The sequence below is a fragment of the Gorilla gorilla genome, chromosome 1 (assembly GCF_029281585.2).
Source record: "Gorilla gorilla gorilla isolate KB3781 chromosome 1, NHGRI_mGorGor1-v2.1_pri, whole genome shotgun sequence".
Taxonomy (NCBI): Eukaryota; Metazoa; Chordata; class Mammalia; order Primates; family Hominidae; genus Gorilla; species Gorilla gorilla.
The window spans coordinates 89,926,270-89,942,012 of NC_073224.2; the positions used below are offsets into that span (position 1 = coordinate 89,926,270).

Sequence of the window (15,743 nt, forward strand, 5' to 3'; positions counted from 1 at the left end):
AGGGAGAGTAAGAGTAAGGAAGCTTAGTCTAGGGGTCAGACTTGGAGAGTGGCTCAGCATTTAATGCTGATGGGTTGAAAAGGAAAAATAACACTGCCAGATTATTCCTGGAGAATCGACTACTACTTTATGGGCACTGTAAATTGTCAGGACTAATTTTACTAAAAGTGCATAATTAAGACTTGTGAGTTCATCATACTTTCATTTAAAATTCAGATCCCTTTATGGGATTTCTTTCATGTGATTTTGGTAATGTACCACTGCTGAGAGCATACAAAACATGACTGAGGAAAAAAGCTATTTATGTCAAACTTGCCCCACTGCACACGTTCTTCCCTGTGTCTTCAGATACCAACATTACTTACACTGCATCTCATGAACACTTTTTGACCGAAAGATGTAATATATTGGTACCAAACTGGATGGAGAATAAGGTGTAGCCAATACCTTGAATGTAACTTTCACAATACTAACAGGTAAAGAAATAAAACCACCATAGCCTATTGTCTTTATTATCAAAGTTTATTGTTGGGGTCAGTTCCTATCTACTAGGGAGTACAACTATATCTCAATATGTGCTATAGTAATTCTAGGGTAACAGCCATTCTGCAAAATAGTTGTACTGGGGCTCTGTTAGGCATAGATCATAATTAAGTCAGTGGAAGAATGAGCCCAGAGAAACCCTGGCAGCAGAGCCGTTACTCTAGGAAAGTTCCAGTGCTATGCAACCTGTAAGGCATCATCGCTCAGCTGATGATGAGACTCACGGAGGTGTTGGTGGAGCGAAACAGGAGTTGAACCCATTTTCTACTCTTCTTGGCAGGGTAACTATGGCTCCAAGGAAGGAACCCAAAATTAGGTCTTGTAAAATCTTTTAAGCTCCCAAAGCAAGAGAAATAAGACATGAAGAAAGAGCCAGTAACTAGGACAGATGAAAAATTAGGTGGAATTGGAGGGAATGGAAACTTCTGGAATGCAAAGTAGCTGGGTTTAGACGCCATTTGAGATGACCAAGAATACAGTACAGGTAAAAGCAAATGGGGCAACAATTCAAATATTGAGTTGTTCAAATACTAGAGGTTAAGTAAAATTTCCCCCCTTGGGGGAAAACTGGTTGAAAAGGATCAGAAAGGTGAATCAGTAACAGGACAATGAGTACCTGAGTAGAAATAGGTGTTTCAAGATGCCAAGAACAGTTTAAATATACAGGTGAGCTGAGTCTACAAGAAGGAAAAGTGGTTATGGCAGCCTGTTTCCAGATTTGATCATTGGAATGACATTTCTAGCAATGGCTTTGTCTGTGAGGTCCTGGCATATTTTGTGTAGCACAGATCCCTTTAAAGGAATGTTTTCGTAACACTCAAACTTATGCGGGAATGCAAATTACTATAGTGTAAAAATTCAATGACTTCCCACCTATTCCTGCAGGGCAGGAGATCAGAAGTCTTAAAACAGCTGTGGCTAAAAGCCCAAGCCCTCCCACTGCCCTGTGATAAAAATATTAAAGAAATTAACAAAACAAGCATCAGATGAGTCAATGGGCCTTGTACCATGTAGACAACAATTTATAGCGACTTCTTCTGCAGGCAGCCTGAGAAACAAGAGCTTGCATACAAAATCCTGCCCTATCATTAAATATAATAATGAAAAAAACAGGGCCATTAAATGAGACCCTAAAAAAGTCTAGCTGCCAATCAGGTTGGGAAGATAAATAAAACAGCATAGTTTATTTTAACCTATATCTTCCATACGAACCTAGTTTGTCTATAGAAAAGCCATCTGCTGGCACCAGGCCAGTATGTCTTAATTTTCTTGTTATTCTAAGTATCTCATTTTTCCAAAAGAGGAAATGTGTAAGTAGCAGGTGTACATAGGTGACACATTTCTACAAAGCCTTCTCTGTAGTCTTGACCTGTGTGGGGACAGGGTCTACTTTTGGAAGCATTTTCAAAGGCAGAATAAAACTTTACTTGAGGTTTTCTCCATAGAAGGACACCAGAGTTGTGCCCATATGATGAGTCCCTTATTGGTGTTGAATAAATTGTCTTTTCTCCAGGAAATAACCTTTGTTCTTTCATATTTACAGGTTTCTTTTGATGGACAGATGGAGTAATCTCCAAAACAAGAAATGGGGCAGAAGCAGTTTCTTTTCTGATCATGTCTCTGATGAAATGATAGGTCCTAGACTTTTCTGATACCTTGTATGGTGTGGGGAGGGGCTGGGCTGTGTCCTGGGATGGATGTACAGGCTGCTGTCTGGACCGGGGCTGTTCAGAGCCCCGTGGCCTTTTCCTGATGTTCCCTGCGCATCCAGCGCATCCACACTTTCAGGAATAATCATCTTGAGGAATTTCCTCCCCAGCTGTTTAAATCAGAGTTCCATTTGCTGGAAAACAGAGAGAACCTAAATGAATTAACCCTTGGCTTTTTGGTATAACTTTTAACAAACATAATAATTCCATCATTCAGATTTCCAAATAGAGGCCAAGAGGTAGTTTTATGCCCACTTGGTCTCCCAAATCTCTTGTTCACTGTGAATCTGTCTACTCCCATCACTTCCTCAGGAGCTGCAGAGAGAATTGTGGCAGTCTAGAAGAGCAAAAGCTCATGACCAATATTAGAGGCCAACATTCATAAATGCAACTTAGCATAGCTTTTTCTCCTTTCCTCTTCTGGAAGTTTTTAATCATGTCCCTGAGGTGGTAAGGAGCTTAGGAAATTAAAAGTGCACAAAAATGTTATCTAACAAGGAGAGGGAAAAGCAAAAGGTAAATGAAGAAAAGATGCAAACTCAATGTAATTCAGTTTGATATCCAACGCAGGCAATATAAGGGTCAGCAGAAAAGGGAGGCTGGATTCATGGGGTTTCTCAAAGCAAGGAGGACCCAAGGGGGAAAAAAAGGCAATTTTGGTGATTTTGAATGTAATAGTAAGAACTTCTTGCTCCATTGTAATTCCAGGGATCCCAGAATTACAATGGGATTCAGCAATATGAGTACAATTTAATTTGGAAGCAAGGCAGGAGACATAAGTCACTCTTTGAAACACAGATGGACTTATATAGCTGAAGTGGGTAAAATAAGGCTCCCATTAGCATTTCATTTGGAGAAAAAAGCAAGGAAGATGGAAATACCTAATTATACTTTAAAAGAAAGAAAAAGAATGTGTGAAGATGGTTGACGGTTTCAGGTCCTCTGTAAAAGAGGTGGCTTCTTCCTTCATATAAAACACTGTCTGGACGATTAATTTAATTTATAATTAGGGAGATGAGAACGAACAGGTAAATGAATTGTTTGTTCTTTGTGGGTGTCCCCCCTGCTGTACATGCTCATCCTCCTCCTCTCTGGAGGTGTAGGTGGGTGGGGTCATTTCACTAGTGTTGTCTCAGGCCTCCATTCCTACTTTCCTTTGAAAGCTGTTCTTGTGTACTCAACCCAGAAAATTCCAGGCCTATTGTCCTCAGCCCTCACTAGAGTCCTAGATACACACCGTTTTATTTTCTTTTTTTGGTGTAAAGATTCAGTTAAAAAATATCTTCCTTCAGACATCTGCTGACTACAGGAAATTATTGTCATAGCCTATGTGAAGGTCACAATGACACTAAGATGATGTTTTAAAACTCCTGAACTCTGTAGGGAAAAGCAAGTAGAAGCTATTATTCTTACTCGCTGGTAGCATACCGTAGATAGCTCCAGGACTGAGACCCGAGGCCCAGAGGACACTGTACTGAAGGCACACTTAGTGCTCTCCCTATGTCACGGTCCTACAGGCCAGCAAAAGTGAGTACAACTGTCCCAGCATGTCAGTTACACATACTGGCCCTAAATGTTCAGCATTATTTAAAAGGGAAAGAAAAAAGTTGGCTTTTCAGACAAAATTTTGTGTGAACTGAACAATGTCAGACTATGCTTCTTTGGGTCCAAACAATTTCAACTTTACAGCTCTCAGATGTTCTGGCAGCTCATTCTTTGTTCATTTCACCTATTATACAAGTGTTTCTGGGTCCAAGCCACAGAGCAAAATAGACACAAATAAATCAAATGTTTCATATAAAGGAGAAAATGCTAATGGTCTGTTGTATATACCAGCAGTCCCCAACTTGGCACCAGGGACTGGTTTCATGGAAGACAATTTTTGCAGGGACCCAGGAAGTGCGGGGTAGTGGGCGGTAGGATGGCTTTGGGATGAAACTGTTCCGCCTCAGATCCTCAGGCATTGAGGAGCCTGCAACCTAGATCCCTCACATGTGCAGTTCACAACAGGGTTCGTGCTCCTATGAGAATCTAATGCCGCTGCTGTGACAGCGGGTGGAGCTCAGGTGGTAATGCTTGCTCACCTGCCGCTCACCTCCTGCTGTGCAGCCCAGTTCCTGACAGGCCATGGACCAGTATGGTCCGTGACCTGGGGGTTGGGGACCCCTGATCTATGCTACTGCACTGTAGGCTCTAAGGGAACTTAAAAACAGAAAAATAATGGAGAGAAGGTGTTTGTAGAACACAGACATGTCAGCAAAGGCACTGAGTATCTACTCCTGAGTGGTTACCTTTCCCTTTCCCTTCAGTTGCCCTCAGCCATGCTTTCGGTGTCACAATCTTTTGGTGGTTCTCCTCCTCCTGGCAACTCACTCTCGATTTCCCACAGGACATCGTCTTCCTCCTCCAAGTTGCTGGAGATATGGCACTTCTTGAACCCTTGGACGATGGACTCACTTGAGATGCTATTCCACGCGACCATGACCCACTCCAGAAAGAGGCCCAGGGGTGGCTTCTTAGCATTCCCGGTTGGGCTCAGCGCCAGGTTCCCAGCCAGAAGCCAGTTGGAGTACTGGGCCCGCACACTGTCATTCAGTGGCTTGTAGACCACGACATCCAGCACCTGAAGCTGTGAGGTCAGACCCCCTGGGATGATCACCATGTCAGTGTTCATGCTTTCCATGGAGTTCTTCACGGAATCCGTGGCATGGCCCCGGAAGCCATTCAAGATCAGCATCCCTCGCTGCTTGGGCACTGCTCCTGTCCTCCGTCTCCACACCACTTCCAACCAGTCCTGCATCAAGTCTTCAGTCATCCACCCATACCGGTGGCAGCGGATTTCCATCCCACTGGGAAACTTCCCCGGGGGGATATATGTTCCCCTCAAAATGATGTACGGTGGTAACTTCCTCCCATCAGCCAAGACACCAAGCATTGCTGTGATTTTCAGTTTTTCCCTGCCTGGTGTCTTGACCAAGACAGGCTTTTCGCCCTGGTTATCAACAGTTACCCGTGATGGCACCTCTAAACAAATGGGCGTCTCATCTGCATTCCCCATCTGAGCTACCTCATAGTCATGCGCCCTGCGCAGAGCCAGGACACTGCGCTGGTAAGTGATGAGTTTCTCAGTCAGGTCTTCCGGCAGGTGCTGGGGCACGGGCACTTTATGCCTCAGAGACAGGTCATACCTTCTCATCATTCTTCGACACCAACCCAAGCTTGCCTTGAACCCTTTCTCTGGAATGTTCATTTCCTGGGCGATTTCGAGAGCTTTCAGCTGCATCGCCTCCCGGGTGATGGGGTCCCCTTTGGCCTGCATGTATCTGACATATTCGGCCACACGCTGGTCCACCAGAGCAAACCTCCCATTCTTGGGGCCTCGGAATGCCCGCCGCATGGCGTGGGCGTTTTGAAGCTGTGGCTTCACTTTGCGCCAGTCTCGAACGTTTTTTTCCAATACTCCAAACTGCTTGGCAGCCTGGCAGTTGTTGGTGCTCTCAGCATATTCCACTACCATCAGCTTGAACCCTGCGTCGTAACTGCGGCGCATACCCCGGCTGAACTGAAACTTCCCAGCTATGTCATCAGCCGAGAGGTCATACCCTGGGAAGCCCATGGCCATGTAGAAGGGGTACCCCTCACTCCACTCGGGCAGCTCTGTGATATCCCGAGGCAGACGGAGGCCAAAGCTGTCAAAGTGCTGAGGCTGAGGAAACTGGGAGGTAGCATTCATTGGGTTTGGCCAGTCTGGAGGCTTTACGTCAGATTCTTCATTTTCTGGGAGACAAATAGTGAGGGGCAAAAATAATGCCAGTAAGTAAAATGGCTTATATCCTGATTTTTGGGGGGTGAAATGCTAAGAATACCTTAATCTGAAGTTCACCAAAAGTAGTAACTTTAATAACAGGTAACATTGCCTAAGTCCTTATCCATATGCCAATTTATGTGGACTACCCACACCTAGTTCTCTTAATAACTCTAAGTATCACTGTTCCTTCTTTGCAGATGAAGAAGGGGAGGCTACAGAGGTTACATAATGCACCAAGGTAGCCAAGCCAGAAAGTGGCAGAGCTGGGAACTGAACAGAGGAACCAAGCTTGGACCAAATAATTTGGGGGCCATGTTTGCATCAAAATACTTTTTATGTGAATGAGAAGCCAAATGTTAACCATACTACCATATAATATTACAGAGATGCATCATGGCCTGAATCATATCCCTTTAGAACCAAGAAAACCTACAGCAAAAACCACACTTAGCAAAGTTAAGCTTATAAGGCAGAAAATTAGTTCTTGCACATTAATGGTGCAACCAGGTTTCACTTTATATTTAGAAGGTGGTCACAGAAGTTGAATATGATTTGGGGAAATTACCCTATCTCACCCAAACTAAAATGTCATCAGTTGTAGGATGCATTATTATGTGCCATTAAGAAAGAAAACACTACTAATTAAGCTATGACATGCCACTGATTTTAAGAGGCATTCTCAATTTCAGAGACAGTAAAGCAATGGGAGAAAAACATGTCTCAGAGTCAGTGAAATATGGCATTTTAAACTCTTACTTCCGGAGAAAAGACAAAACTATTTTGGCCGTCTGGAGGCAATGCTATATTTATTCAACTGTGGCCTCAATAACCATTTTTCTTGACAAAGGATTAGGTACTTCTTAGATACATTTGCTCAAATGTATGCTATGACTGCTATTGCTTTTTCTATCCAGTATGAGATGGACAGGGAGCCAGGTAACTCAGGAAGTGTGCTTCCTCTCACTATTCTTAGTTTGCAGAGGCACATGGTATGCCACTGAGGGAGCCCTGTTCAGCCAGAAGGTGCACTGGACCAAATGCTGCACAAGCCTCATTTTGCTTCATCCACAAAGAAGGTCATACATCAAGTCTTGTTACTCAGAGCTGATAGAGGAAGAATGGAAGCTCTGAGGTAAAAGCAGTTGCCTGTCACACACTGTCACACATTTAGCACTGCAAAGAGGGAGATTTCAAAACTCCAAAACCCATAATCCTTCTACCTCTTAAATACCCTGTGGAATGTACACTGAAAATCCCACTCCACAATGTTCCCAGCTGGATGGACGCTGAACTGCTTTACTTGTAGTACCTGCAGAGGTGCCTCCTTGGAGCTGCCACTCGTCAGAATTCTGAGACTCCTCCTCCCCTTCCAAACGGGTGATCATGTCTGGCTTAGGGAATGGGAATTCTGTTTATAGGAAATAAAATAGGTAACAGCTGTGTGTTACTGTCCTGGAGCACTACCAAAATAAGTACTTTAAAATACTTAAGAGCCACTCTCCCCTTCTTTGTGAAAAACAAGGGGAAAAAGGCTCAGGGATACTTAAAGAAAAAAGATAATGGAAAATAGGTCTGTCTAAAGGAATGGGTAGATCTCTCCTAATGAGGGATGGTATTGGCACCAACAATAAAAGAACTGCATTTAGCAGGGAAAAGGGTGAATGCAGCTGCTGATCCAATTAACATTTTGGTACCTGTATAAGCAAACTGGGAAATCTCTTCAAATGATTACATTCTGCTGATAAGATGTGTGATATCAATTTGGGGTGGAAGTTGGGGAGAGGAGCAAACAGTTGGGAGGGTATGTCCCCAAACTTCTGAGGCTGACAGGGTAACATTAATGCCTGCCTTCTCTCATAAGGAACAGTGAGGCACAGGCCCAGATCCATGGTGACATTTCTAAGGTTACATGGTTTTTATCCTTAAATGTGAATGCCTGGGTTGAATGGGGGCAGTTCTGAGGCAGCATGGGTTGCCGAGTAGGATGACACAATATCGATATACTGCCCAAATCAAAAATTGGAATAAATGGGCACGGACATTGAGGAGGCAGAGTCTAAGTTCAGGAGAGAGGGACATTGGATATACCAGAGAAGAGAGGCATGGAAACAATTCTCTGGGCTCAGAGCTTCCAGGAGACAAAGGAAAACAAAGCTTTACCCAGGGACAGGACAGTTTCATAATTCATCCTCATGACTTCCCGGTAGAGGGCCTTTTGTTGCTCCGTCAAAACTTCCCATTCCTCATCGGAAAAATATATGGCCACCTCATCAAATAGGGCCGGTACCTGGAAGAGTGAACAGCCCTTTCACAATGACAAACAGGCATATGCAGACAGAATTTCAGAGCGGACAGGACCTTACAGACAGCCCAGTACAGCCTGTCCTCTCACAGGTCAGGTGAGGGACCCTGACCCAGGGGAAAACGGACTGTCCACATTCATACAGCTGCTGGAGGCCAACAAGAGCAAGAGCACAGTCCTTCTGTGCCCACCACAGCGGCTGCCACCCTCAGTTCAGATAAGGTAAGCAGCACTTTGAGAAGAAAAGTAACTCCCTACCATGATCACCGGTTGGAGGACACTGGGACATCGTACCCTCATGCACTGTGGTGAGAGCTGCTCACGGCTCACCTCTGGCCCAAGACTTAAGCCACCCCCACCCAGACAAAGTGTCCTACCAACACAAGCACCCCCAATTCCCTCCCACCCCAGAAAAAGACCCTCGGCCCCGGGCGGGGTGAGTTGGGTTTGTAAATCTGAATAGGATCACTGCCCTCCGTGGGATCTTTGTGGGTTTCCAGGGCACTGCATTTCCAAGGGTACTAACCAAAGTGTTAGACTTGGAACCCACAGCTGCCCAGGGAGGAGCCACTGAGAGAAGGGGCCCTACTTGGCCTTTCCAATCCACAAGAGCATGAAGAGGAAGAAAGAAGGGCTAATTACAGCTTAATATATGTAATGAGATGCCAGAGCAAACTCATTCACTTTGATCCTGGACCAGGTAGGCAGAAAGCCCAAAGGACCGCATCCCTCCCCTGTTCCTCTGCTTCCTGGCCCAGCACCAGGGGGCTCCTCAGTAGCCCAAGGCAGCCAAGCCACCCAAACCAACCTCCTCTTTTTGTTTTTAACTGTATTTCTTATTACAGTCATTAAAAATCCTACTCCAAAGCTCATCCTATTTAGTGATAAGAAGGCACTGGATGGCTTGTTTCAGGCTGGTTATTTTGTATTCTTGCCTTCGAAGCTATTTCCCAAAGCTGTATCTTGGGTCTGTGTGATTATGATACTGTTTTTCCTCAGCTTAGAAAATTAGTGTCCATATGCTATATAGCTTGCAGCCACTTCAGGGGTCAGGCCAACAGTCACTTACATACATTGGCCTTTCCTCCCTGACCCAAGGAAGCCCCCTTGTTCTCTCCCCACCTCCACAGCACCTCATACATAGGAAGCACGTACTAGGAAAGGGCCTGTAACTGCTTCATTTATTCCCTGCAACGGGCCTGTGGAGGAGTAGATACGCCTATTTTTTTTTTTTTTTTTTGAGATGGAGTCTTGCTCTGTTGCCCAGGCTGGAGTGCAGTGGCACGATCTTGGCTCACTGCAACCTCTGCCTCCTGAGTTCAAGCCATTCTCCTGCCCAGCCTCCCTAGTAGCTGGGATTAGAGGCACAAGCCACCATGCCCCTACTTAATCAAGGAGAATATGGGCTTAGAGAGGTCTCATTTCCAGGCTAATGTCATAGCCAATAAATGGTGGGGTTGCGTTTTGGGGCCACCACTGCCTGACCCCAAGGATCCAGCAATACCGAGCACAGCTGCCTCCCTGATGACTAACCCTCAACTCTCCCCAGCTCTGTGCTCCACTTGTACTCAGCTGTGTGCAGTTCCCTGAACAACCATTCCCCGACGCCCCCACACCTTGGCCCATATTCTCCCCTGGCCTTGGAGGGCCTCCCCTTTCTTGGTCTGGCTGACACCCACCCATCTTCCAGGACTCAGCCCAAAATCCCTGCTCCCGAGGAAGCCCACTCTGTGCCACGCTGTGAGCACACCCACATGTCCCTGAAATGTCCTGGGCTCCACACTCCCGGGGCACTCATCACACTGCAGAATTCTTTTGTTTTACTTGTCTGCTCCCTCCACTAGAATCTGAGCTTGTTGAAAGCAGGACCTGTACGTACTCCTTTTTGCTTCCCTAAGCCTAGGACACTTCCTGTAGCTAGTAGTCACTGAAAAATGTGCTTTTGAATATACGATCTAGGCAAATCTCTGGATTTCCCTTCTCTTGTTCTACTTGGAACTGTTTCAAAGAATCATTAAATTTTATCTGTCATAAAACCAAACCTACTCTTTGGAGTAAGAATGGACAAACATCCCTAAGTGTGAAATATGAGGAGGTAAAATAGATTCGTCTTCAGGCTTTCCTCAGACTTCCTCACCCTGGAAAGCCAGTCAGCCCAGGAATTTTCCACCCCACTCCTTTCCCAATTCCCAGGCTTTTAAAGAACTGTCTCTTTGGCCTTTTTTTCTCCCTGGGAAGTTCCAGATCTAGGTCATACCTATTTATAGTTCCTTTCCCTTTGCTGATAAAATGGGAACAGGACTGGCTATGCCTGTCATTTCAGAGGGGCCATCAATACTCTTAGGGGGGGTAACATATTCTAGGCCTGGTAAAAACATCAGGTACCAGGAGCCCTGAAGCTGCAGGAAGAAAGCTGGGGGCTGGTGCAGGATCATCTCCTCCTATTAATGACTGAGCCACGGAGGATCTTCAAACAAGCCCACATTATGCTCCAGAGGCACAGTGTAGTGGCTTAGACATTCTCCTCACAGCAAGCCTCTGTGAGAATGGAGCGATCCTTCAGCCGGGCCCTGCTGCGCAGGCCTCCCCTCGCTCCACAGAGGCCTTTTATCTGGCTCAACACAGCAGAAGGTAAACAGGGTCGGCCCTGGGCAAAACTGAGAAGTCAGGCAGTCTGTGTACCACCTCCAGACACCCCTTCTTGGCCTTGCAGGTAGGGACCCTCAATCCCTGCCCTCCTCCCTTTCCTCAGAAGATCAAGGGCTCACTGGATAAGTGTTCTTCCTCTAGCTTGTGTGCACTGCCTTGCTCTGCTCAGGAAGTTGGCATTCCAATGCTATCTCAAAGGGTAAATGTTGTAAAGTGCTTACACCTTGCACAGCCTCGCTAAAGCCTTGCAGCCACCCAGCAAAGATGCAGGGATCTCGGGGGAAGGGGTTGGGGTAGTTTGTACTGATCCACTGATGGAGTGCCTGCTATGTGCCAAGCACTGTATAGGACACTCAATCATATAAATATATTCTCTCACTGAATCCTCTAAACTAGGGACATGGGGATCACTACCTCACTTTTATGGGTAAGGAAACAGAGTGGTTAAGTAACTTGTCCAAGGTCACAGAGCTAGAAAGTCTGATGCCAAAGCTTTGCTTTCTTAGCAGGCCACTCAGGCCTTAGCATGGTGGCTGTAGAGAGCCTGAGGCCTCCCTTAGAAAGATGGGCTAAGGCCTCATTCCAGAGAGCTAAGGAGAAAGCCCAAACTCGCTGGCGTAGCACTGCATGTCCTCCTGGCTGGCTCTGGCACCTGGCCTGGCCTCCTATGCCTGATCCCCTTCCACTCCCTGCCATGAGTTTCAGGTTCCAGCTGCAGGAGCTGCTCCTAACTCTGCACCCAAGCTCCTCTCCTCAGTGCTTTTGCCTGTGCTGTCCTCTTGCCTGGAATGCAACCCCCTTCCCTTCCCTTGGCTGATTCCATAATGACTAAGACTCAGTTCAAAGCACATTTTTTATTTTTTCTACTTAAAATTGTATTTCTATTTCAATTCTATGGAATTTTATCCTAATATATTATCATAGTTCTTATGCTTGAAAAGCTTTCACTGATCACCCTAACATAATTCTCTATAACCAAAATACATATTTTAAAAACAGATTCTTTTCTTCTAATGCTCTAGAGCAGGGTTTCTCAACCTCAGCACAACTGACATTTTGGGCCAGTTACTTCTTTGTTGTGTGTGTATGTGTGTGTGTGTGTGTGTGTGTGTGTGGCGGTGGGGGGGCATCCTGTGCACTGTAGATATCTAGCAGCTCCCCTGGCTCCTACCCACTAGATGCCAGGAGGATCTCCCAGTCCCCAACGCACCCCCACCAAGTCAGACCAACAAAAGTGTTTCCAGATATTGCCAAATATCCAGGGGTGGGGAAAGGGGGTAGTGTTTCTAGATGTTGCCAAATGTCCAGGGGTGGGGGCAAAATTGCTCACTGCTCAAGATTAGGCCTTGTCCAGGAAGCCCCGTAGTTCTCAGCCTGAATGAGGCATCCCCCGATCTTGGCTCCTGGTGCATCCTTGCAGACTTCCACCACTGCACTCTGCACACTGTGCTTACTATTACTTATGTTTACTTTCCTGCCTTGCTCACAAGACTGGAAATTCCATCAGGAAAAGAGTCTCTCTTTACGCCCAGCACTGTGCTTGGTAACTGTGGATGGATGGCTGATTGCCTGGAGGCCACAAATGCCCAATCCCCAGCACCACCAGCTGCTGGACTCCCTCCTCCAGCCCTTCTGGTTACTTCCTTCTTTTCCCACCTAAGCATGGTTGGTCTTCATCTTGCTCCTTCCTCACTGTCCCAACACATTCACTTTTATTGCACCTGTTCTCCAAGGCTCTCCATTTAGATGTTCTGGGTTGACCAATTTAGCCTCAAAGCCCTGAGTTTCGACTGCCTTGAGGTCTTGTTCCAGGCTAAATAGACCTGACGCCTGCTTGGATCAGAATTGGGAAGAAGGATGTGGTGGGCAAAGAACACTGATGAGACAAAGGCAGCGCAGTGTCCACAGCTAGACTGGCAAACTGAGAGCCTGTGGTTGCACTGTTTTGTTTTGTTTTTTTTTAAATTAAGGTATAGCATACATATGGTAAAATGCATTACTTTTAAGGGTGCAGCTCAGGAGACCTGTTTTGAAGAACAAATGTCAGTGTTCATGTGTAACCTTAGGGCAAGGCAGATAATCTTTCTGCATCCCAGTTCTCTCCTCTGGTAGGGAACAATTTAGAAGTACCATGCTTGTATGGATAGGGGCTCTTCATGGAAGCAAAGGATACTATGTATACTGACAATGTTTATACACAACGGAAAATAAGCAGAGAAAAGGAATGTCAATTTGTTGCTTATTTAAAATGTTTACTATTCATGCCTAATTACCACGAAGTCCAGTAACTACGGTGAATAACTATCTGTAACTATAAGTATCTACTGCATTTGCATTTGTATAAACTGACCTCTATCATACTATTCTGCGTGTATACCCTGAATCTCTGTATTCCCTGCTGCCCACCATTTCTATCCAGGTCAGCTGGACAGGCAGCTCTCCTGTGCGAACTGTGGTAAGAGGTGCTCACACAGAACCAACTAGCCTAACCTCTCATGTCAACCCAATGACTCGAGTCTTATTTAAAATGGTTCCCTTCAACCAGCAGTAAGTCAACAAACATTTACTTGGTGCCTACAATGTGCCTGGCATCAAACGCAGTGCAGGAGAAGTGGGTGAACGAGAGAGACAAGGTCCTGGCTTCTAGGACTTCCAATTGAACGATGACAAGCTACATGGCTGAGGGACTGTTTCCATAACCACCTCCTCCATTCTTTGCACTGCCTTTTAAAGCCACAGAGCTGTTTTCTCAGGAATGCAAACACACCGGGCTGGGCTATTTTTACTTCCCACGTCTGTCTGAGGAGGAGACTTAAAGCAAGCTGGGCTCTCAGGCCTGCATCTGCTGGCTGTGTGGACTCCACACCTTCTTACTTACCCATCCGCCCTCAGAGCAGATTCGTACTTTCTGCATGTTTGCCGGGCCGTCCTCTAGTTCCCGGCTCTGAATCTCTTCTTCCTCTTCCTCTTCTTTCAGGCTCAAATTGAGAGGGTAGGCTGTGGACTCCATCTCTGCAAGCAAGATTCAGGTTCAGAAAAACCAGGTGTCACTGTGACCTCCCCAAAGCCTATGATGGGGGAGGCTGAGCCACATACAAACCTCTTTAGCCCCAAGCACTGTTCCCGCTGGAGGGAAGTAAGGAAACAGAGTCGGCCAGGAAGCTACAGGGTGACATGTTTAATTATGATAAGAGAGGCTATGGGTAGATAACGTATCTGGCTGCCTTCAAATATTTAAAAAGCTATCTGGGGAAGAGAACCCAGACTGGTTTGTAGAGACTGGACGGCAGAACAGACGCCGACCAGTGGGTAAATACTCCTGGAAAAGGTTTTAAGCAGTGAGAAAGGCAGTACTTTCTCACAGCCAGTGCCACCCAAACAGGAATCAGAGGCAGGGGAAGGGTGCTGATTTCCTATCAGTGAAGGTGTCTGAACACAGACTGGACACTTACTCAACTGGAATGGGTGCTAGAAGCCAGTTAAGCATGGGCGGAGCGGTTGGCTCAGTAGGCCCATTGCCTGGATTTTCCAAATTCAAAGGTTCTGTCCACGAGCTGGTTCAGAAAATAGGGCCATTCTACCTTAAGGGACTTTGCAAACCCAGGAGTCAGTGAAACATAGTGAAGGTTATGCCTGGATGCCCAAAAAGGTGCAGAAATCGGCTGGGGCCCACCCCGACAGGGAAATAACCCATTGCCTCTGGGCTGCAAATTCTCTATTCGCTGACTCTTGGCCAGTACAAAGGGCCGCGCTCCTGCCCTCTATGGGCGCGGGCAATTCCTAGGTGTGGAGTGCGGATGCATCTTGAGGGCTGCATCGGGGGACCTCGAAAGAAAAGATCTCTCTGGAGTTCAAAGTCGGTTCCTTCGATATTTCCAAAAAAGACAGGCGAACGCGGCATGGATGGGTCTAGGCTTCAGATGCCTGCAGCTGGGGCCCGAACTTGGCCGCGGTCTCCCTGCCGGCTCCGGGGCAGAGGTGGGAGGGGCCGCCTCCCCGCGCTAAGGTGCCGCAACCAGGGCCGCCGCCCGCCCTGCCCCTCCTGCGCCGCCACCGCCGCCGCGCCCCCGGGCGCGTTCGGATTTCTCCAGCCATCTTGCCCCATTTCCCTTTCTCCGCGGCCCCGCGCCGGGAGCGCTTCCGCTGCCCCCTCCGCCCGGCCCGCCTCCCCACCTGGCCCCCTCCCGGCCCCAGCGCACCTGCCGGGCGGCGAGAGCCGGCGCCGCCCGCCTCCCCGGCGGGCCCGCAACAAAGGCGGCGGCGGCGGCGCAGCCTCGGCGTCCCCGCCTCTGCCGCGGCCCAGCCGCCTGGGACCCGGGGGAGGGGCCGCGCCGCCGCCGCCCCCGCCCGCGCGCACTCACCGCCGGGCCCAGCGGCCAGGGCGCGGGGTGGGGACGCGAGGGCTCCGGCCCGGCTGTCACAGCGCCATCCTTTCCGCCTCTCCGTCCTCCCGTGCGCGCGGCCCCTCGGGAGGGAGCAGGGAGGACACGTGGTGGGAGGAGGGAGGGTCCGGCCCGGAGCTGAGGGTGTTGGGAGGCGAGGGGAGGAGCGCGGCTGATGTCAGCAGGCCTCGGCGGCGCCGGGGGACGGCGCCCGCGCGAGCTCCGGGGCCCTCCTCTAGGCGCGGCTTCCGGCCGGTCCGGGCAGTCCCTGGCGGGCCTGGGCAGCCGTGCCCTCGGCCTTCCCCTGCCCTGCCCAATGCAGGCCGCTTCCAGTGCTGCGTGTGACCTCC

General features: G+C 47.9%; 1 protein-coding gene across 2 annotated transcripts; it reads right to left on the reverse strand.

Annotated features, from left to right (window-relative positions):
• Window positions 1-503: 503 nt before the first annotated feature.
• Window positions 504-15,527, reverse strand: POGK (pogo transposable element derived with KRAB domain). 2 transcript variants are annotated; one of them, XM_031001142.3, is made up of 6 exons: window positions 15,373-15,527; window positions 13,890-14,023; window positions 8,221-8,347; window positions 7,370-7,468; window positions 4,544-6,029; window positions 504-2,386 (listed from the first exon to the last, which is right to left on the reverse strand). In XM_031001142.3, the coding sequence occupies exons 2-5, from the start codon at window positions 14,019-14,021 to the stop codon at window positions 4,558-4,560; spliced, it is 1,830 nt and encodes a 609-aa protein (XP_030857002.1). In that variant the 5' UTR covers window positions 14,022-14,023; window positions 15,373-15,527; the 3' UTR covers window positions 504-2,386; window positions 4,544-4,557. The 2 variants fall into 2 exon arrangements, with proteins under 2 accessions (XP_030857002.1, XP_018881698.1); XM_019026153.4 differs by lacking the exon at window positions 15,373-15,527 and adding an exon at window positions 15,211-15,339.
• Between the last annotated feature and the right edge of the window lie 216 nt (window positions 15,528-15,743).